The sequence below is a fragment of the Dermacentor silvarum genome, chromosome 10, assembly GCF_013339745.2.
Source record: "Dermacentor silvarum isolate Dsil-2018 chromosome 10, BIME_Dsil_1.4, whole genome shotgun sequence".
Classification (NCBI taxonomy): domain Eukaryota; kingdom Metazoa; phylum Arthropoda; class Arachnida; order Ixodida; family Ixodidae; genus Dermacentor; species Dermacentor silvarum.
In genome coordinates, this window is record NC_051163.1 from 49,041,335 (window position 1) to 49,063,418 (window position 22,084).

The 22,084-nt window shown below is 46.7% G+C and overlaps 1 protein-coding gene across 4 annotated transcripts in view; it reads left to right on the forward strand.

Annotated features, from left to right (window-relative positions):
* The first annotated feature begins 6,068 nt into the window (after nt 1–6,068).
* LOC119431190 (uncharacterized) overlaps nt 6,069–22,084 on the forward strand; it is a 92,823-nt gene continuing 76,807 nt past the window's right edge. Inside the window, exons 1-2 of one of the 4 annotated variants that reach the window (XM_049657769.1) lie at nt 6,069–6,427; nt 13,877–14,057. In XM_049657769.1, the coding sequence (XP_049513726.1) occupies nt 6,077–6,427; nt 13,877–14,057 (532 nt within the window). In that variant the 5' untranslated portion in view covers nt 6,069–6,076. Of the gene's footprint in view, nt 6,428–13,876; nt 15,672–22,084 lie in introns of those variants that run through there. The other 3 variants (XM_049657770.1, XM_037698661.2, XM_049657772.1) reach the window with 3 other exon arrangements.

The window sequence follows — 22,084 nt, forward strand, 5'->3', positions numbered from 1 at the left end:
GTGAGAGAATATGATGTATTACAGTAGCAGTGAGACGTCAATAGCTATTTCACTTTTATCCGCATACAATTGTGCACCCAGTATACACGAATAAAAAAATATGTTTTAATGGACGAAAAGCAGATGGCCAGCGCGCAGTTCCAATGTAGTAATACATGCGAAAACTCACAGAATCCTTGAAGCCCTCGCAATTCTGTGCGCCACCACGCACTCGTATCCAATGGTTATCAGACAAAACTGCGTTGCACCACATTATCATTTATCAAGCATTTGAACCTGCTTATTTTGCGGCCTCAAGTGCGCTCATGAGCCGGTGTCATGGAGAGTGAACGAACATAACGCCGCGTTTCTTGCTACGCATTCATCATCACAGCGGGACTCAGCGTGTCGGATGCAACAGCGTGAACATGCACAATAACAAACGGTCTGCACTCACGGTTTTTGCCACTGGATGCCTTTTGCTATCTCACATGAGGTTTGAAGCGACGCACGTGTCAAGCCTTGAACAAACACGCAAGTAAATGAAAAAGAACTTGGACGAAACCACCGGGTTCAAGTCAGCAACGCCATTCCGCACGACGTAATAGCTGGACTGAAGCTTGCACAGGCCAGCTATCTCTTGCTCCGGAAGCACTGGCCGGTAGGGGTCACTAAGAACCAGATAATACACTGGAAAAAGAAATAACTGAGCTGTGAGTGGCGTATGTCTTAATGGGAACATAATTAGGCTGTGTTTGAAGGCAATTGTTCCAGTAGATTCCTTAGGAAGGTGACGGAATAGGATGGGAATAAATGACAGTGCCACAGAGGTTTCAAAAGCAACTTCACTTTTATTCGTCTAGAATAATGTAACCAGTATACTTGACCGAAGAAAACATGTTTCAATGGATGAAAAGTACTATGGCCATGGCACGCAGTTGTAATTTATAGCAACATATGATAAACCTTTTCACAGAATTATTCGCAATTCCCTGCGACACCATGTATTAATATCGAGTAATCAGAAAATGCATTGTCTGACATTATCATTTAGAAAACATTCAACTTGCTAATTTTGCTGCCTGTAGGACACTCACGTCACTCAGAGCCTGTGTTACGGAGAGTGAACGAGCATAGCGCGACGTTTCTTCGCGGAGCGTTCCGCATTTATCGTCACGACGAGACACAGCGCATGAGATGCCGAAGCGTTACACGATAACAAAAAACCTCCAGTCACACCTTTCGCCAATGAATCCCGTGCGCTATAGGTCACGCAAAATTTGAAGTGAAGCGCACGCCACACTTTGAACAAACGTGCAAGTAAAAAAAAAGAAAAGAAAAAAACCTGGAATGGAACCGCCGCCATCAAGTGAGCAATTAACGCCATTCCGCACGACATAATAGCTGGTTTGCTCAGTCTTGCCAAGCCTTGCACCAGCTTCACTGGTTAATAGGGGTCCCCAAGAACGAATAAATTGTAGCGAAGTGACGCAGCAGTTAGTTTTCGGACGCATCAGCTCACCAGGGAGACGACCATGAAGGGGGATGAGCTCTGGCAGCGGCAGGTGCAGATCGGCAGGTACGACGACAACAAGAAGCAACATTTGAAGAAACTAGATTTATTTAACTTGCCATTAACTTGGTTCCTTAAAACTGTACACACACATCTTATACATGAAACGATGTCATACCGATCGTCGACGGCCTGCCTGACCGGCCTGGTCTCCCGTGGTGAAGTGGCGCCTTGGGTTGTTGTGTTCTTTTCCTCTGCCAACAACCGCGCTCGTCGCTCGCCGCACCGTCTCTTATCTCCACACGGCTCAGACCTTTATGCTCTATGCGTTCGCCGCTCAGTTTCTGTTGAAGCGATAGACCGCACGTACCTTCGCCCGCTGCTGGGGCGTATCTATGCGCTTGCTGCCAGCGTTTTGACAGTCGTTTTCTGCAGTCATTCAGTGTGATCTATTCATGTTTGTTTGTGCGCGCTCACACCACGCTTGTTCATTCAGTTAGTAATAGTCGGGCCACATTTTCCAACGCACGCTACACATGTAATGCTGCCAGGATCGGCAGTGCAGCGCTACAGGTGTGTCCCTTCGCACGCGCGCTGCCCACGGGAAGCGCTTCTCATCAACACCACCGTTTCACACGCGCCTTCTCGTGGTCATCGAGTCTCTCTTCATGTCGGTCTACTTACGCCGCAGCACACCTGCTTACATAATCAGCTCATGTTTACTACAATTCATATTGCTACCAAAGCCGCTCACCTTACTTCGTATGACATTGCTGTGTTGCTATCGCATTCATTGCTTCGCCCTTAGGGCGAAACTGTGACATTTTTTTTAATGTAGCCTGGTTTCTTGGGCACCCGGCGTATTCTTGCGTTCCTTCTGCACTTGCACATGGTACCACTGCACTATTGGACTACGGCAAGGTGAGAAATTGAGTTTCACCGTCTACGACGTAATTATAGGCTTACAGCACGGGACCAAGACTTATGATGCAGTTAGCGATAAGCAGCTCGGCCGTGGTGACTAAGTTAGTTTGGCGTGTAAAGTATCTTAGTGGGACAAGTTTGTGACATTTCTTGTGGCGCCGCAAGAACATATACCTTCTTTCGGTACACAAGTTTGTCGAAAGCGCGATGAGCGATTGCCAAGAGCGATAACATGGGAGTGCGTTGCTTGCGCCGGCTGAATGCGCAAAAGATAACGCCGAGGAACATATCAGAAACTTGTCATTCGAAAATTCCGTCTTCTAAAGGACCGAAAAGAGGCTTTGCACCCGCGAATTTGTCTTGAGTGCGAGTAGAAGGCATTCTGCGAGCGTCTAGCAAGGTCCGGCAGGGAGCCTCTGGTGCGTCCATCTGTGTACGTACCGTATACCATTGCGACGCCTGCGGCCATGTTTCCAAACCGCGAAGTCGCCGGTGTATTTGTGCATTAAAGTGCAGGAAATAATGCCCGGGTTTGGGGCAATGCTTGGAAATAAGTTGTTTTCATATTGTACGGTATTGTTTGGGATGAGTCGGGTATTTTCTACGCTATGTATGTAAAAGCGAATTGCTTTTGTTTGTAATGCCGCCCATTCACCGCTTTCGCACGTTTCGCCTCTACACGCAGTATTCCTATGTTTAAATACCAAAATGACACATGCTTGTAATTTACTTTTTTTTTTCTGCTGATACCGTCCGGTGGACCTTCATACTGGAACTTTTGCTTACCTGGGGCCACAACGTTGGATGAATGCACAAAAAACCCCGCCCGAGTATTTATATAGAGCAAAATAAACATTTCCTCATTTGACATGGCCTCTTGCGTCTACTTTGTGAAATTGCACGTGGCACGGACTCGATAGGGCTTGTTAAGATCGTTCGCAATAATTTTATTCCAAATAATAAAACGATTACGCACCAATACCACGCGCGGTTGAGCAATAAAAAAATAAGAGAAACGAAAGCCGATGGGCGCAGCCTGCGTAACGTGTGCCAGCTAGCGTTCAAAACACGCGCGTACAAAACCGAAAGGGTGGTTCAAGTATTGATAACAACCACTTGGCGCGCGGCAGTCAACTCGGCCGCTGGGCTCTATGGGAGTGTCCGCTCTTGGTTGAATTCTTCTCTCTGTGGTCTGTCTGTCTGTCACTCAATTTAACCGCCTGGCCAAGACCGATTCAACCACCCTGCCAAAATCGATTCAACCGCCCGGACAAAACCAACCAGGCAACTATAGCACTGGTGGCACGGGGTCATACACGTAAACATTATACAGCGCAAAGGAAACCTCAGGCCTATTTGAGGCAAAATATATGTACATGTACATTACCGTGATCCGCAGCGCTCATTTAATTAAGAACACATATTGGACCGGTTTTTACATTAGTAAATGAAAAATCAACGCGTTAGAGATGGTATCGAAGAGACGCTACGCGTTATAAACAAGCCGACTGAAGGCGCGGCTCTGTAGCCGGCTTTAAGCAAACAATAATAAAAGGTCCCAACAAATGGCGCGAGAGCAGGGCGAACGCGGGAAATTTGAATTAAATTCAGCAAAAGCTCGATTGCATCCATCATGGCAGGAGTAAGAGGGGAGGGGAAGAGCGTCAGGGGTGGGAGGGGGGAGAAGAGAGGGTGTTACGTATCAGGGGTGGCATATGACTATGGTATATCAACGTCATTTGCAGCGAAGCAAGCAGATACGCGGCCAATTTTTTTCTTAATTTAGTGTATGTGTTTTAATCCCCGCAACAATAATTATAGTGCAAATAATCAGGAACTTCTCAGTTTCACAACAAGTATGGGCACGAGACTACGCCCTTCAGCTGCCGAGCGTGATCGCCTATCTGAATGAGAGCACTGCAGGGGCCATCCGAAGCGTTCTTCGGCGCGCTCGGGTCGGGCGCGGGCATGAGGCCGCGGGCCCTGGCCGGACTCAGGCTCGCTAATTAAAAGGCCTAAACCGGGCATTCCAGCACACGCGAACGTTATGCATTGCAAGGTTCAAGGCATTATGTGCCAAACTGAAGTGACACGTGCAAAGAGCTGGCTCTTAGTATGCCTTAGCACACAAATGAGGAAAACAGATGTTCTCGTTCATTTATTTTCCACAAGAACGAACATTATTTCCGGGCCAGGAAAAACAAATCATAGAATTTACCCCTCTTCAAATCATGTCCCTGTTACTGCATTAGTGATTGCAATACTGCCAGCGTCGAAACTATTATATTACTTTATTCCTAACGCAAAGTATGCCTCTTTCTACTTGTGCGTTTGTTGTACGCTGTGCGCTCGTTATTACCCCTGTTCACATACGCGTATATTCGCTTATTAAATGAGCTCATAGGACCAAACCGGAGCGCAATGCATCCCGATGCAATGCGCTCCTAGATTTCCCCTAAGTGTGAAATAGACTGTACACTCTAAGTAATAATATATTATATATACTTGACTTACAGGCCGGTCCTGATCATGCACACGGGGCCCCGGCTGAGCTTTGTAATGAACGTCCGGGACCGGGCTTAGTAACACGGGCCCGGGGCGGGTCCGGGCTTGGAACCACGGACCCAGGCTGTGCCCGGGCTCGGCTTAGTCGTGTACGCTTGGGCCCAGGCTTGGTATCACGGGCCCGGGCCGGGATCGGGCCGAAAAGTCAGGCCCGTGCAGAGCTCTAATCTGAATGACCGAACTGCCTTGACAAAAGCTCCCTTAACCTGCTTTAGCGGAAGGGCGACCGTCCTCGAGATAACGACGACGGAGTTATACCCCTGACACACGGACAATCTAAAGTCCTTTAGGTAAGGGGACATCTACTGGAGAGGCGTTCAAGCGCAGTGACACACGACAAAGGAGTATCTGCGTCCCGGCAAAGTGCCTTTGCGGGAAAGAAGATCGGGCATCTACTTTTCGAGCTGAAAGGTGTACTATCGCATACAGCGTGCACAACTCATCAATAGAAGAAAACCTGTTACATAACTAAGGTGCCCCGTAAGTATTTGTTTTACCTTGGAAAATGTTTTAGATTTTAGCGGTAATGCGATCTGTCGAACAGTGAAGATTTACTCTTGCTATACTCTCAAACGCCCGCACCACGTCGGTAGCGCCGCCTTGTGAAATTCCAAATAAGCGCATTATAAGCCATCAAAATGGGAAAAAAATATTTTTAGGTTCTACAATCACTAAATGTAACATACATGCGCAGCTTCTTGTAAATGTTTTCTTTCTTGCTCTTTTAACAAGCAGCGCATTTTTTTCTGTCTTTGCGGCGTTAATTTGAGGAACCTCCTAAAGAAGTTCGCTGCCATCGGCGCAACTCCTTTCTGCAAAGGGTCCTTCGGAGTAACAAAGCGGGTTTCCTACAAAGGACTTTACTTTTGCCCTTGTGTCAGGGGTATTAAATGAGTTTGCGGGCGCACGTGTGACGGTGGTATGACTCTCTCTCCGTGCGAATGGTACGGCCGGAGCAAAAACTGCCAGCGCGCGCGAATCTCGGACGATTCAAGGACGCCTATTTTGAGCGGTGTCGTTCGCTGCTATCGGCGGCGCCACTCTTGCGGCCGCGTCATCTGACGACGTTATCGGTATTCGCGTGACTGCGAACGAATGCAAGAAACGCCGACCTGTGTGAGACCCTGGCATTCTCTCTGTGCCGTTGCCATGCCTGATGACGGACGGCGAGCACTGCACCGAGTGTGCGACTCGGTGAGCGGCGTCAACTGGCGCCCGACGCGGTTCGCGGACGACCTGATGCTGACTCGCTACGCCTGCTGCGTGTGCCACGTTATTCCGAGCACGACGATCGTTCTGCCCTGTTGTCACGCCCTGTGCGAGCAGTGCCAGGCAGGGTCTGTCGTTCAAGATGGCGGAAGCGTCTGCCCTCTGGACGCAGAGCCGTTCTGCGAGGACGAGTGCCAGAAGTGGCAGCTTCCGGAAAGGAAGAAGCAGAACCTGAAGGTCAGTACTCAAGATCTGGCTTTTATACCGTTAATATCGAAGACAATCGGGATATCAGGTTGCAGATATCCTTGCCTTCTCTCTTTCTTACTCTGTGATGGAAGACTTTTTGTATCTATTGTATGAAGCGAACTCTTTATGTACCGCTGAAAATTAACAGACTAGAAGAGATCATCATCCACCTTTTTATCATATAAAAACCAGAAATGCACGTACGTGTAATTTGTTTTTCGTTTTGTTCTTTCCTCCTTTCCACCGCTAGATTTCCTTGTTGCGACTGTAAAGCGTTTTTCATATTGGTATCACGGGAGCCAATTTTGGCGTGTTCGGGGATTTGGAATCCCTCTGGCGTACTACGTCGCCAATATGCGAGCAGCTGGTAAACTTTGCACTGCTACGTATCAAATTAGACTCTAAGCTGCTTTTGCGGGTCGAACGAAATAAGCCAGCCGGAAGAAGTATGGTCAAGGAGCGCGCAACAACGTAATGACTTTGACTGTCTCCATTTTGTATACGCCCTCCCTACACACGTAGAAACCTGACGCTCTGCTTGCGCTCTGCGTCTTGCTGTCGCCCTCTCTTGGCGGTTCTCGGAATCAGTGTTCAGCGCTGTGGAAGCCGCAAATACCGAGGCTACTTTCGTATGCTAGCGATAAAAGAGTTGCATTTTCATTTCTATTCCGAAGCAGTGAAGCGATATCTGGTGCAATACCATGTATAGTAAGTCTTACGCTGCTTCTTGCAGTATAGACCGCCATAGGCGGAAAGTTTTCATTTTACGAGGCGGCGAAGAGGCAAGACCTCCATGTCCACACGTGTGAGGCCTATGTCCAGCCAACTAAACTGCTGGTTTAACGAAAAGTGTGGCCCTCCTCCTCCGGGGCGGCTTGGGCGCGACCAGCTTCCCGAAATCTATTAACACATATATATATACATACCCTTTGCTAACAATTTTCTATTTCTCGCTTTATGGCGAAAGCAATGACGCGTATATCGACACTCCAGGCAAATTTTCGCTGTTGACGTCACCGCGATGTTCCGTACAAGGTAGTGGGATCACGATGCACAAGGTAGCGGGATCGAATCACGGTCGCGGCGGCCGCATTTCGATGGAGGCGAAATGCAAAAACGTCCGTGTGCTTGCGTTGTAGTGCACGTTAATGAACCTCAGGAGGTCAAAATTAATCCGCAGTCATCCACTACGGCGTACCTCATAATCAGAACTGGTTTTGGCACGTAAAACCCCAGGAAGAAGAAGAAGAAATCCAAAAGCCATACAAATGAGCGACCCGTACACTGTGGGTGCGGAAAAAAAAGCACGAAACAGTGAGCCGAAAAGGATGGCGGCTTGATGGGCATTATCTTACCACGGCGCTTAATAATCGGGTTAGTTGGAGGTCACGTAAACAAACGCGAATGGGAAAGAGAGCACGCGTCTTCTCCTCTAGCCCTGTCGTAGCTGGAATTGACTGTGCGCGGCTGAAGCTTATGCGGCCTGCATGCCATATCTAATTGTGGGTAATCATTGGTGGGTGCAATGATAGAGGGCGAGCAGGGATGGCTGCTAACTTCGTGCGCGCTGTCTTCCTTGCCGGGCTGTCTTTCCGCGCCCCTTGTGTTGCAGAGTTAAGATCTTGACAAAAGTCATTGCAGATCACTGAGAGAGGCCGTCTGTAGGGGAAATGAAAATGGGCACGCACTGATGATGAATCTAATTTTCCGATTGGCGGTGAATCGCTCGGCTGTATACGAACCGTTCGCCTCCGCTGCCGGCGTTCTTCATAATGCTTGCGTTGTGAAAGCGAGTGCTCAAGGTCATCCAGTGAGGTATATACAGGTTTACATGGTCCGTGAATTACACTATGCTTCCTATTTTAATTTTAGGTGAATGTTTATTACAATTTATGTAGCCACTATAACTAACGTATAGACTCGTGTAAGGGCTGCACTTTTCTGTCGCGGTTTTGACGGGCCTTTCATGGGACCGGGCCATTTGACCTCATTTTTCCAACTACGAGTATGAAATCCGCCGTAAACCTCCGCGATCGCCTCCTCTAGACATCCAGTAGCAACGCACGAAAGTACGCTGCGCGCAACAATTCGCTGTTGAGCCCGATCAGAATCAGCGTACGGAACACGATTGCTTCTCGGTTGGATGTCTTTTTTTTTTTTTTTAACGTTGGCTGTGAAGTTGGGGGTGCGGTCCTTACACGGCTGCAATCTTTCCACGGATTTACACGGCAAAAATCTTCCTTTGTGTAATTGTCTTCTACTTCGCTATCACTAATACGGTTTCGCCTTCTCGGCCAAACTGCAATCCTTATTATTTTTTTTAGTACTTTGAGTCCGAGTATAAGCGCTGCTGCGCATGACTTCTAGACTTCTATTTATTCTGATTTTGAGTGAATCCAGCTTGGCATCCTTTCGGTTACGGAGCGAATTCTATATTCAAGGTGTTTCAGCGAACACTTTCCAAAACGTTTAAAGGTTGCCTGTGGCAGATAGCACAATTCTAGTTCATGACCTCGTCTACTCGAAGAGGCGGATGTTACTTGCACAAAAAAATGAAATGCATAATCGAAAATTAACCGAATTAACCGGTTAAGTTTTTAGGTAATTATCTTATGGCTTATGCTCCAATTTACAAAGTCTAGCCGTGGAGTTCGGATCCACTTGGAACTAATTTTCAGGCTGTCAGTGTCGAGATAGTAATTCTCTAACTTTGCGGAGAAATACATTGGCGTGCCAGTCACTTTCTCAACAAAACGTCGTTTTATGCATCAAATCACAAAAGTATGAAAAGAACAAATTATGGAATTCTATGTGCCAAAACCACGATTTGATTGTGATGCACGCCGTAGTGGAGGACTCTGGAATAATTTAGGCCACCTGGGGTTCTTTAACGTGCACCTAAATCTAAGTATACGGGTGTTCTAGCATCTCGCCTCCATCGAAATGCAGCCACCATGGCCGTGATTTGATCCTGCGACACCATAGCCACTAAGCAACCATGGCGGGTAAGCACAAAAGTAACTAGAACACCAATCTATGTCTCCCCAATGTTCGGAAATTAATATCTCGAAACTGGTGCCATCCTGAGAATGTTCCTAGTGCGTCCGCCTTCCGAACTCCGCGGCTAGAATTTGTAAATTGCAAGATAGGCCATAAGTTAATGTGTTAACTTAATTGGTGAATTTTTGTTCATTAGTCGATTATGCATTTCAATTTTTTGTGCAACTAATGTCCGCCTCTTCGAGTAGACCAGCTGATGAACTAGAATTTTGCAATCTGCCACACGCAACCTTAGAAAATTTTTTGAAAGTGTTTGATGAGACACCGCGTACTTATGGCCTCTGCAGACAAGGGGCGATGTTTCCAACCATAATGTGTAAATGTTGTAAATAATTAGAAGAGCTCTTTATTATTTTTTTTTGTCGCCAGTCGTTAGCATTGCCTGCTGGAAAGAGAATCAATATTGAGACACATATCACTCACGTGTTTACAAACACCGTTGTTAGAAGACTCTGCCGAAGGGGTCACTGAAGTCTGCAGGTTTTTATTTTTTTTAGGGTTAAAAAAAGCACGCAAAGTAATTTGAAGTGAGGCGAACATACATCAACATATTATTTCTCTAGGCATAGGCTATCTATTTAATTGGCTACCTCCTTCTCCTTAAAAACTATAATAAAGTTTGTCCTGTGTATAAATTTAAATATATTGTGTCTGTGCATGGTCTTCTCAGCGAAAATTTTAAAAAATGTGGACGTAAGGAAACACGGAATGAGGTAGCCGCCGCTGGTGCTTCTAATGCGCTTGTCCTCCTATTGTCAGGCTTTGCCGTCATAAAGCGACAGTATAAATTAAAAGCCGTGCACGTCCACGCCAACAATGATGCCGGAAGTTTTTGGCCACAACAAAAGTCAAAATGTAGAGGCAACGCAAAAGAATCCTCCAATTATGTGGTCGACCGAACTCCGGTAATGACACTTTCGGGGCGGGGGGGGGGGGGGGGGGGAGTTGGGCTACGGTTCGCGGGGGGGGGGGGGGGGCGCCCTGCCCCCTCCCCCCCCCCCTGTTGTCGGCGCCTATGTCGACTGCGGCAAACATTTGATGATACGCGCAGACCATCTGCCTTTCGGGAAGAAGAAACGCTTGTTCAATTACAACTCTATAGTGCCAGTCGTCTGCGCTTCTGGAACCGGCGCTCACGGGCCTTTGTCTACCTCCTTGAACGTATCCGGTGGATCGCTTATTAACACTGGCTTTTTTTTTTAGTTATTTCAACTTCCGTGCTGGTTTATGAATAAGCTGCAGAGCTGTCAGGCATTTCTGTGAGCCAGCCATAACAAGGTGAAGTGCAATGGTGGTCCCCGCAGCGTGCAATTTTCTTCCACGAAGTATAGCGTTAGCGAAGCAGCTCAGAGGTAATGTAGAGTTACCGCTTGTCCGCAACCGTATTACGTTTCACAGAAGGCTGAAATAATGGCGACGCGAACTGCAGCAGCAATACTAGTAGTAGTGACATATCGTGAGCCTTTGACAAACTGTAGCGCGTTAGACGCGCCTGCTTGTTTTGTTAGGTGATTGGACTTGTCGGAAAAACTAAATAATGAAATGGCCGCGCACATGTTAACCATTTCGGCATTGCCGACGCTAACACCAGCAGCTAAGTATATTTGGCAGCTAACATACTTGGTTATGTAGGCTAGGACGGCAGAAAACTAGGTGAGGTGATGAAGTTCGGAAATTTGCAGGCGCAAGTTAGAATAAACTAGGGCAAGACAGGGGTAATTGGAGATCGCAGGGCCGATGATGATACTTGGTTACTGCGGTAGCAGCTCTGGTTCCTCTATCGTAAAATTATTTTCCACTAGGTTTGCTTTCCACTAGGATAATCAAAAGTCAGTAGTCCCGATGAGCAAGAGACATTTTGAGTATTGGAGGAAAAAAAAAAAGCACGGAAGAGATTGACTGCAGCGGAGTCGTTACAGGTATGGCATATCTACAATATGGAGGGCTCAACGTAGAGAGAAAATATTAAGGAGAGATAGGCAAACTGCTAGACTTTAATGCGAATGCAAATAAAATTGATGAGCTCAAGCAGGCTGGATAACTATCCGTGGCCTGCCCCATTTCGAAGGGGATGCCAACAGAAAATATCATCATGAACAACACCACGCTTACGTCTCCAATTACCCGGTATGCGCAAAAGGAATACGTTTAAGGACAACTGAGAGGGAGAGAGAGAAATCAAGAGATGGGAAATGCAGACAGGTTAACCAGATTGTATACCGTTGGCTATTCCGCACAGGGAGATGACGTAAGGGCATAAAAACAAAAGATGAAGAGAAACGAGAAACTCTCCGCAAACTGTATATTGCGTGATCATTTTTATGTTTTACAGAATTTTCGAATATTCCCTGTTGCAGATAACATAATTTCAGAGAGAGACGGACATTGAGAGAGACGGGCATTGCAGGAGAAATCGAAACACATATTCAACAAACACAGAACTTCATTTTTTGTACCGCAATTATGGCAATTTACGAATTGTACCTGGCTGAGTCTGCAAGACGTATTCCTCTGAAATGATTTTACAGGATTACACCAGCTTCGAGATATTATTTGCCAACTTGTGGGAAATGATACTTCCTGCTATTCTTGTGCTTCAGTGCATAAAAGAGCGTTTTGTTACATTTCGCATATCTCCAGATGGCGCCACCTCGGTGTACATCAAAGCAACTAGGCCCGCAACAATTATCACTGTAAAATAGAATATTAAAAAAACAACAACCACTGTGTGACCTATTCTTACGCATCACAGTTTACAGCGGAAAGAAGTATGGCCATTTCGCCACATTTCCCGCTACATATGGAAATATAAATTTTAGCGAATATCTGACATTGAACGCATTCTGAATACCTCTAGTGGCGCAAGTAGCTGTCATACTCAACAACCAGTAATGTAAATGTATTGTCAATATATTAATACAGTATGGTGTTTTATTTGCCCTATATTGTAAGGTACATAACATTAGTGACTTTTTGAAGAGTGAATTGTTTGCCTACTGCGGATCTTTAACCCTAAAAGTCCAAAAACACAGGCCCACATCAATTTATGCTGGAACAAGTTAATCACGTTTATTTCTAGCCATTGCGAGTATGTTTACTCACACATAAAACAAAAAACAAAACCATTCAAATGTCTTTGAGCAAAAAAATGCCCTAGTGATTATTGAGCGATTTGCTCCACTATCCAATACCAAAAGTTTGATCCAGCCCATCAAAAACGCTGCCGTAAGCTATGCGTTGGTTTCTGTGCTTAAATGAAAATTTTGAAGCAACAATCTCGCCGTAGCAACAATTAGACGTTTGGCATCACAGAAGTGGGCGGGATATAATATAAAAGCTCTTAGTGGATGTTGTGCCCCGTCTAATGAGGAATCGTGAATATCTAAACACAGTCATTTTGTATCAGCAAGTTTTCATAAGAGGACTGATAGGAATAACTGAGTCAGCGCAATTCAGCCTCTGGGTATACAATATTTCCTTCTAGGTCGCGGTCGTCGGTGAATTAGTCAGCTGGTTTTAATAAGGCCTAGCGAGGCGTAAGGAATTGCAGTGATACATCCATCGAAAGGCAAACGTCTATGAGCACACCATAAGGTTAGGGCCTTTAAATACGAGATCTTTTGCTACCTGCAGTGTTCTAACGTTTAGGTTGTCATCAAAGCAAGTTTATTCTGGGAATTCTGCTGGCTGATGACAGGAAAATGCGTGCTGTACGAAAATATGTCGGGAACAGATAGAAAGATGGCTGCAATGCTTTCTTCTCTTTAGTACCTCGTCTCAATTAAAAATGCAAAACCAATACTCGTGTGGTGCTCCCTTGAAATCTTCCAAATAAATAATGGCAGGGACGAGTTAGACCGTACTACGTGACTTATTGCGTGAGCATAGCTTCTGTGATCTGTGCATGCGCGTGTACGTCAATGCATACACATAACTGTAGCACAACGCATACAAACGTAAACGAGCTGCAGTGTGTCTGAACCTAACTGCGCGCACAGAGTGGGAGCGCGAAGTCTGAGCACATGTTAAAAAGCATTTTTTTTTATATATATATAATGGCAAGGTTGAAACACGCGTCGGTTCATCTTTGTAGTGTTTAAAGTGCCATTACTACATACACTGCTTAAAGTTATCCGTTTTTATCGATGGTAGACCACGAGCCGCATGCCTACGATTAATCACATGTATTCCCTGCGATCCGACATTTATACTGAGCTTGCTCGCAATACGACATGGTTGGCATCCTTAACTTCGCACACAATGTATGTGAGACACCCGAGAACAATTGACAGAATAGTACACCAGAGCAGGAAGTTGGTTGACATCAGTTTTCCCTGTCCGTTTACTATTTTCTTTTTTTTTTTTTTTTTATTCAAGGCTTACTGCTGGAATGAAGCCCACGGTTGCAATTTCGTCGGCCCCCTGGCGGCGCTGCTTCGACACTTCGAGGAAGAGTGCGCCTTCCACACGTTCCCGTGTCAACAGTGCGGCGAGAGCGTCCCGAACAGTCAGCTAGCAGCCCACTACATCGGCGGATGCAGCAAAGGATCATGGCCAGGTGGCGCCACCGTCGTTACTGATGACGTAGCTGCGGCTCGGAAAGACGTCGCGGAGCCACGGAGGAACACGTATGAAGACGACATCTCGACGCTTCAGAGCCAAGTGAACGAGCTCACGCAAGCTGCCAGAATCCAAGGCGCTCAGCTGGAGGAATTGAACGCCGCGTTGGCGGCAAGCCTCGAGTCCCTGAATGGCAACGTTGCGCTGGCCGCCGAGAAATTCTCCGAAATAATTGGCGAGGCCTCGCAGACGCATCAGCGCATGCTCTCTTGGAAAGCAGAGGAAAGGTCACTGGCAAAAGAAAGTGAGGGGATTGGTAGAGCAAGTCGTTCTGATGCAGAGACGCCATGGCGCGAGGAAACGAGGGACATTCTTAGAAATTTGGAAATATGCGCCAGAGAGTCACTGTCCTTCCTGGAATGCATTTACAGAGTGCTAAAAAAACCAGATGCTTGTTATGGGACAATTCAAGTGTTTCCAGTGCCACCTAGAATCGACAACCCGACTGCAGGAATGGACGATTCATGCTCGCCCAGCTGCGTAAAAGTGAAAGAATCAGTTTATCTTGCGTTCGTATCAAACCCCAGAAGACTTCTTAAAACGGTGGAACTTGTTGCGACGACTTTGCATCGAAGAGGAGCGTGGTGCAGAGTTTGCTTCGGCCTATTGCCTCGCCCAGCTTGTGAATACGGCCTTGGATTCTATTGGCATAGTGAGCAGGGAACTATCAGCAATATGCCGTGTGTAGTTAGGGTATCGGTACTACACAAGGGTGGTTATATTGTTTTACCGCTAAAGGAAATATTTCAACACCCATTGCAGTATACGTGGTACTCAGGCAGCTGGGATGGTTATATACAGTATGGCTTTGCAGAGCAAATGACATTTGAAATCGTCGTACGTGATTGAGCAGTAGCGCACCACTCATTCCGTTAGTCGTCGACGCTTTTGCAGCCTTGTCCATTACAAGGCTCCAAGCCAGCAAACACCCCAATATCATGTTGAATGATGGAGCAGGAGCTTCCACACATTTGCGAGTGTAAGAGCCCCGGCTCGTCTCCGCATTCTTGAACGAATAGATGAATGAAGCCGCTTCCTCTGCGCAAAGCGGGGGGGGGGGGGGGGGGGGGGGGGGGTTGGGGGGGGTATTGCCGCCGCTGCTGATTGTCTGGAGCTGTACAAGTGAGGAGGAGACTGGCTGTAGGCGGCTGCCTCGTTCTCGGCCGTATCACATCTGAGCCACTTCACCACTTCAGCTTCAGCAGAAGACGAAATGGACATGTCCATTAGGTGGTCATTTACCGCATAGCCTCCCCCCCCCCCCCACCCCCCGCCCCATTTCTGTACTAAGTACAGGGCTCCACATCTACCTCAGCTACATGTACGTTTATCGTTCGAGCAACATGGGCGAGACTCGAAGTTTGAGATACTCTACAAGCGTTGGTGTTCCAGATTGTGTTCTTGAATTACATTTATTGCACTTATTAAACTTACAAAACTGGACAAGTTGGTGTCCACCCATTGTAAGGCATGACTTATGACAAAAAAAATAAACACCAGGAAACCTGCTGCAATAGTGGTAGTGGGACTTCGCCAATAAACCTTTCCCTTGATTATTTAGAACACATTTCTATCCTTTTATTTCTTAAAAAGCGTGCCTACTCTTGTGATCTTCCTTCTCCCTTAATACAGAGCTCGGAAATCTAGCTGCGCAAATAAATTCGCCTGCGGTCGTTGGCGGAAAGCCAGATACAAACAAGCCTTGCTTGTTGCTCATTGACTTTTGTAAAGCTCGTCATTTAGTTTACCTTAAAAGATAAACAGCATGGAAGCTAGCTCCCGTGCGCTTTATCATTCATGGCTAAGTAAATATTTTGTACTAATACTGCTAATGACCCGCGCCTTTCCGTTACGTCCCCAAGGGAATGCTGGCTCTGTGGCCAGAAATAATTTTTTCTTATGGCTAGTGGCACCGTCATTACGGTGGAGCAAAACAATGTCGCTGCCGTATGAAGCCATTCTCTTACGCTTACAGGGCGGGGAAATGAGACAGCTTCAAACACTGTTGAATTTAAGAGTGGTCTGCCTGCACGTTGTGATGTACCTTATAAAAGTGTATTTAAATGTGCAAAGCATGCGTTTCGAAAGAAAGTATTCAGCATGTTACTGATCACATGAAGTTGTGGCAAGGCTGATCCGTATTCGTCTTGGTCCTGTCGGGGATAGCAAGCTTTAGCGCTTTTTAATAAGGGGGAATGGATGGCAAAATCGACTGAAAATGCTGTTTTTTTTTATTTTACCACCACAATATGCCAGCATACTTGGCAATGTTTCCACCTAGTAGCACCATCAGATGCGCAACGGAAAGTAATTAAAAATGGCGCCAAACGCGCCTACCCCGTGATTGCGGCTACTCGCCGCGCAAGTTTTATGTGCTGTGGCGTTTGTTTTGTTAACAGTGGAGCTGTTTAAGCCGAGCATTAGTCTAGAATGTGCGAACGGAAAATTTGGGCCGAACGTGGCGGTCGTGAACAAAGGGTCCAAGCGCAATCGCACATACCCCTGTGAACTGGCGAAGGTGAGTCTGGCTAAGTCTAGCTAAACATGGTTGGGACTACTTAAGCTGAGTCAGTCATCGATAACCAATCAATAGGTAATCGATTATCAATCAATAATAAAACAATCCGGAAAATGCTGGGGATGACTTGGTAGTGCTCAGCCAAGCCCAAAAGCCAGGACTAACTGGGTGCCCATCAGCTCCGCGGTCTTTTTAGCATTGCGCCTCCAGTAAGATACGCAAATTTTTAACACGAAAGTGTTTTATTCCGGGGTCCACCAAGACTTCACTGACGTATTTCCGTCACGGAAATACGTCATAGAACATAATACAAAGAAAGAAACCAGAAGAAAAAGTTCCACAAACATGCAAAATTTGGGAATCGAACCCACGACCTCTCGGTCCGCGACGATAGATCGCCGAGCGTTTAACCCATTGCGCCACAAACGCATTGGCAGAGAGCTACACAGACGCGCCTTATATATCTAACACTCCTCCGTGTACCCGCGCTCTTGCTCGGGGCGGTGCCGCCGCCTATGAGCAGAAAAGAGAAGTACTGCATTATGACACTAAAGCCCGGGATACATGGAGCGAACTTTCTCGACGAACTTCACGCGTCAAGTAACGACGCGGCGACACGACGCAGGATGTTTGCTGTGTTGCAATACATGCGGCGAACGCCGCCGCGCGTTGGCCGCCGTGTTGGCGGCGGTCCCGGCCGCCCGCTTCGAACTGAATTTGGCGTTGTCCTTGTAGAATTCACTTAGTTGGAAGCAAATGACTGCGTAAACGGCTTTCGCTTAGTCTCAGGCCGCTTCGACGACAGAGTATTATGGATAACCTTGAGTAGTTTTCGAGATCGCTTCTCGTTTCGAACGCGTCTAAGCCTAGCGAAAGAAATATCCGATGCCAACGCCATCTATCGGGGAAGTCGGGAGATAGGCATGACGACAGCATGTGGCCTCTGAGATCAGAAGATTTCTGTTGAAGGTTGTTGTAGAGAGCTTGCACTGCTTGTCTGTTTCCTCGCAGATCAGCGGATATGGGATGTACAAATACAACGCGATTCCTGAGAGATCATACTAGGAACTACTCAATCGGTGCAGAGACATGCAGACACGGCAACACCAACGCGATTGCAGACGACGCGAAAAGGCGCGCGCGCGCGAAACACCAGCATGCATTGCGACCGGAACTAGTGCCTCCTGATTGGCTGTCGTCCACCGCTGCGCGCTAGACGCTTCCGGCGGCGGCGTTCGCCCGACGAAAATGTTTGGACAGGCAGATCGGCTGCGGACGGCAAATTTCTTGACGCCGGCCGTCGGACGTTCGCCGCCCGACGAAGTTCTTCGCTCGGACGCCGGTTATTCGCTCCATGTATTCCGGCCTTAACGCGCACCGACAGTGAACGCTTCGGTGGTCTCAGTACTACGACGCCTCGATGCCAGCATTCGAAGGGACGCTGGCATCAAGAAGCACTACCAACGCCACCTAGGTGGCGTTCACCGTACTCAGCACAGCGGAGCGTGGCCTCCGCAATTAGCTCTGAAAATGTTTCTGAAGTTGATCGCGGAGGCTGCAATTACGACGCGCTGTACGCGCTGATTTGACTCGGTGACGATTCAGTTACGTGCTTTGTCTTGCGCGTTGTATTAGTGTGTCAGTTACGTGCTTCGTCTTTCGCGTTGTGCTAGCGTGTGCAGCGTAGTGCAGCTTCCATATGCACGACGGTTGCTCATGGTCATCGACGTTGGTAGTCGTGATGGAGGAGACGTGCCACCAGGCGTCAGCGTGGGTGCATCAACGCCTAAGGGCGCTTTAGCCACAAAACACCAATAGACATTATATATCAATGTGCAATAAACATTACACTACTTCTGTGAAGACACGTTTCACTTTCGTGTTCTATACCGATTCCTATATAAGAGGGATCAACCACATTTTTATTAAAGGACGCATAAACGTAGTTAACGATGCACTAATCACAAACGATATATAATCACTTAGAAATACACTGTATTTACCCAATATCATGCTTCCAGTAGTTCAGTGCGGGGCTAAAAGGGGTCATGCTAGTCGCGGGAGTTCGCGCGCTGACATTTGTTTACGTCCGCGTTCCCGCCTTCACCGGACCTGCGTTCTTACCCTGCATTGTGCTCAGGAAAGGAACATTGTCTCGGCAACCACTACAGTTTTCAAATGACAATTTTTGTAAATTGTTTATGAACGCCATGGTCCCTCAATGAACCAAATAAAATGTGTTGACACCGGAACTTCGTTTTATTGCGATAGCAATTATATGGACACTCCAAAGCAGATTTCTGCCGTCGGCGTCGCCGTCGCCGTGAGGTTCCGTATGACGTCATGAAATCGTCGCCGCGCGCCGCCGAACGCTGTATGTGCGAGTGAAAGAGCGCGAGGGACGCGCGCTTTCACGGGGAGTGAACGCACGGCGGAGAACAAACGCGCGTTCTGTGCCGTGCTCCCTTAAGGGCTGCAGAAGTAGGCGTCTCTTTCCTCCTTTACAATCACCATATATGTAGAGCAAACGCGCCTTCTTCTGACGCACGAAAGGCCGTGGGGGGGGGGACAGGGAAGGGAGGCGACGTTTAGCTGCGGCACCAAGTGCCTATTTATATCAGAGGCTCCGGCAACAGTCACCAACGCCGCACGCATTTTGTGCGAACGCGGGCAAAACGCCGACGGCGTCGACAACAGTGCTGTGTGTTGCCGGTGCTGCTGCATGTCCAAGTTTGTACAGCGGATAAAACTACTATCCTTACTCCGTATAGCTCTCTACTAAGTTGCTATCGCAATTGATGCTTCGCCTTTCGGGTGAAACTGCGACAACTTTTTTTATTAAAGCTTTTGTTTAAGAAAATGCATCAAATTAAAGTCCTGAGAAATCAAGAATTTTTTTACTAAACAATGCCCAAACTTAGTTATTCTTTTAATTCATAACACCCACTGCACGTCCGACCACAAAAGTTCTTACCTATGTATCTTTGTACCTTTGTATCAATTTTTCAAAAAACTTTCCTTCAAAAAAAAAAAAAAACAAAACTAAATATGTTTTAATATTTTAAGAATGGTTCAATATTCTCACACGAAATTTAAAACACGCTTAGCAAATGCCAATTTTAAACAGCGTGGCGAATTGCATTGAGTTTGCATCAAAAATAACAAGGTTAGAGACAGTAGTAGCTGAACACCTGGGTTTGCTATCCATTCCCCATTAACTGTAAGTGAAGTTTGCGGCAAAACTGCTCTCGATTTTACCACCACTAACACTTGCGGTCGTCCAGGAGATGTATTTTGAATTACCGCAGGACTTGAATACTTTCGCGCTATCAATAAGAGTTAGGTATTCGACAAATCTAATAATAACTGAATCAAGACCTGCGACAGAGACATGCCTTTGAAACAGTTTTTAAAGTTAGTGAAGAATTTGTTCTTAACAACGAATCAGCGAAATATACGATTGCATTGATGGCGATAATTGCGCGTGCTTATAGTGTCCGAATAGAATTATCCTCTCGCCCAAAGCTCTTCCACCTCTTCATCCCCGTGGGCAGCGACGTTGGAGACTGCTGTCCCACAAGAGTCCTCCTGCTGTCCCACAAGAGTCCTCCTGTTTGCGGGCAGTCCGCCACAAACTCGTAAGCTGCCACAGGTTCTGCCCTTCGTCACGTGTGTGGTCTCCGTGGCGGCAGTCGTAGGACTGGTGCCCAGGCTGACGGTGTACTCACGAAAGTGAACCGCACGACGGCCGGGAGGGTGTTTGGGCTTGAACGCCTGCAAAAGCTATGTGGGAACGAATTACAATTACGCTGAAAATGTTCAGGTGACTCGTAAATGTGAACTGTGTAGGTCTACAGCTGTGCTCGGTAACTAATGATGAAGGGTGTGTGTGTAACTTTACACGAGCATACTGGACCGGAAGTCAGCGTCGCGTATTGCAGCGAAGCTGTGCTTACGTCTTAAAGCAGCGCTGGAAAACGCAAGCGTTGATGGGAGACTCGTAAACTGTTAGAAAACGACACACGCGTACGCAGGCGGGAACGTTCAGACAACGTGTGTATCTCAAGAAACAACGGCCGGTAACTCAACTAAGCAGCACTTAGCAGAAAATTCTATAAATAGTTTGCCCCGGCCTCAAGAACTATAACTTACCCTTTCGAATCACTCACATTTACAAAATTTTACTATATTTATTATGCTGCTCGGTCGCACGAGGCGGCCGCCTTTTATGCGTGGTATGACCACCATGAATGGTTTAGAGAGATTTAAAGACGGGGAGCAGGTTATGGTTGTGCCCTAAGACTTCGGGTACGACTGCCACTCGAGATACCGTATTTGCTCGTGTAAAGCCCGCACTGTTTCCGTACTCGAGAATACCGGTGAGATGCTTACCTGCAATCGGTTAGCTATACGTGCTGGTAAAACTTGTATTACACATGCCAAGGTTGTTAGGATATGCAACTAATGACTACCTATACACCATGGTAGCTTAGTGGCTAGGGCGTTGCACTGTTGCAAGTGCAAGAACGCTCGTTTACTTAAATATAGGTGGGCGTTAAAGAACTCCAGGTGGTGAAAATTATCCTGTATTCACCCACTATAGCCTGTAACGTAATCATATTGTGGTTCTCGCAAGTAAAACACCAGAATCATATTTTATTGCTGTTCACATGGCGCAGATTGTGTAACTCTAATGAACGCATTACATAGCCTCGGTAAACCCAATTAATGGACGCATTAGATGTCAATTGCAGCTCCGTGTCTTTCTCTTAACTTCAACTAGAGTATAGGCTACCCCCGTATCTTAACTTACCTCCCAAGACCCGTTGTGCAATATATTGCACATAGCCTTGATTTTTTTTTCTACAAAATTCACTCGACCGCGATTACTCAAAATATTGATTCTTGAAATGAAGTCCGGCGCATGTGGAACTGTACAGAATGGGTTTGCTCATCCATGCCATCCGCTTTCAAGAAATTTACACTAAGTTGATCTAGACTTCTGTGTTGTCACAGACAGCGGGAAGCACCCTCGAAGTGTGTTTTGAAGTCTCTGAAATTGCGTCAATATGCAGGATGCAGCAGCACCAGGACGATGTACTACACGTAATTCAGTCTTTGAATCTGTGTTTAGTAAACCTCTGCCACAAGCTTTTACTACCGCAAACAAAAGGAGATGGTTACTTCTTCTACGTGCATAGAGATGCAGTTTTCGGCATCTATCCATTTTATTTAAATATAAAAAAAATATTTTTCATATTCGTAACATACCGGCTAGTCGACATTAAAAACCAGCTTGAAGAACAATTATGTCTCAAAGCTGGATTCGGGTCCCAGGAGGCTATGGGACACCGCTATCCTCTCTATACTCGCATAATTCCTCAAAAATTACTCGTATTCATTCTTTGTATTGCTCGCGAAATGTACGTGCTGACGAAGAGAAGGAC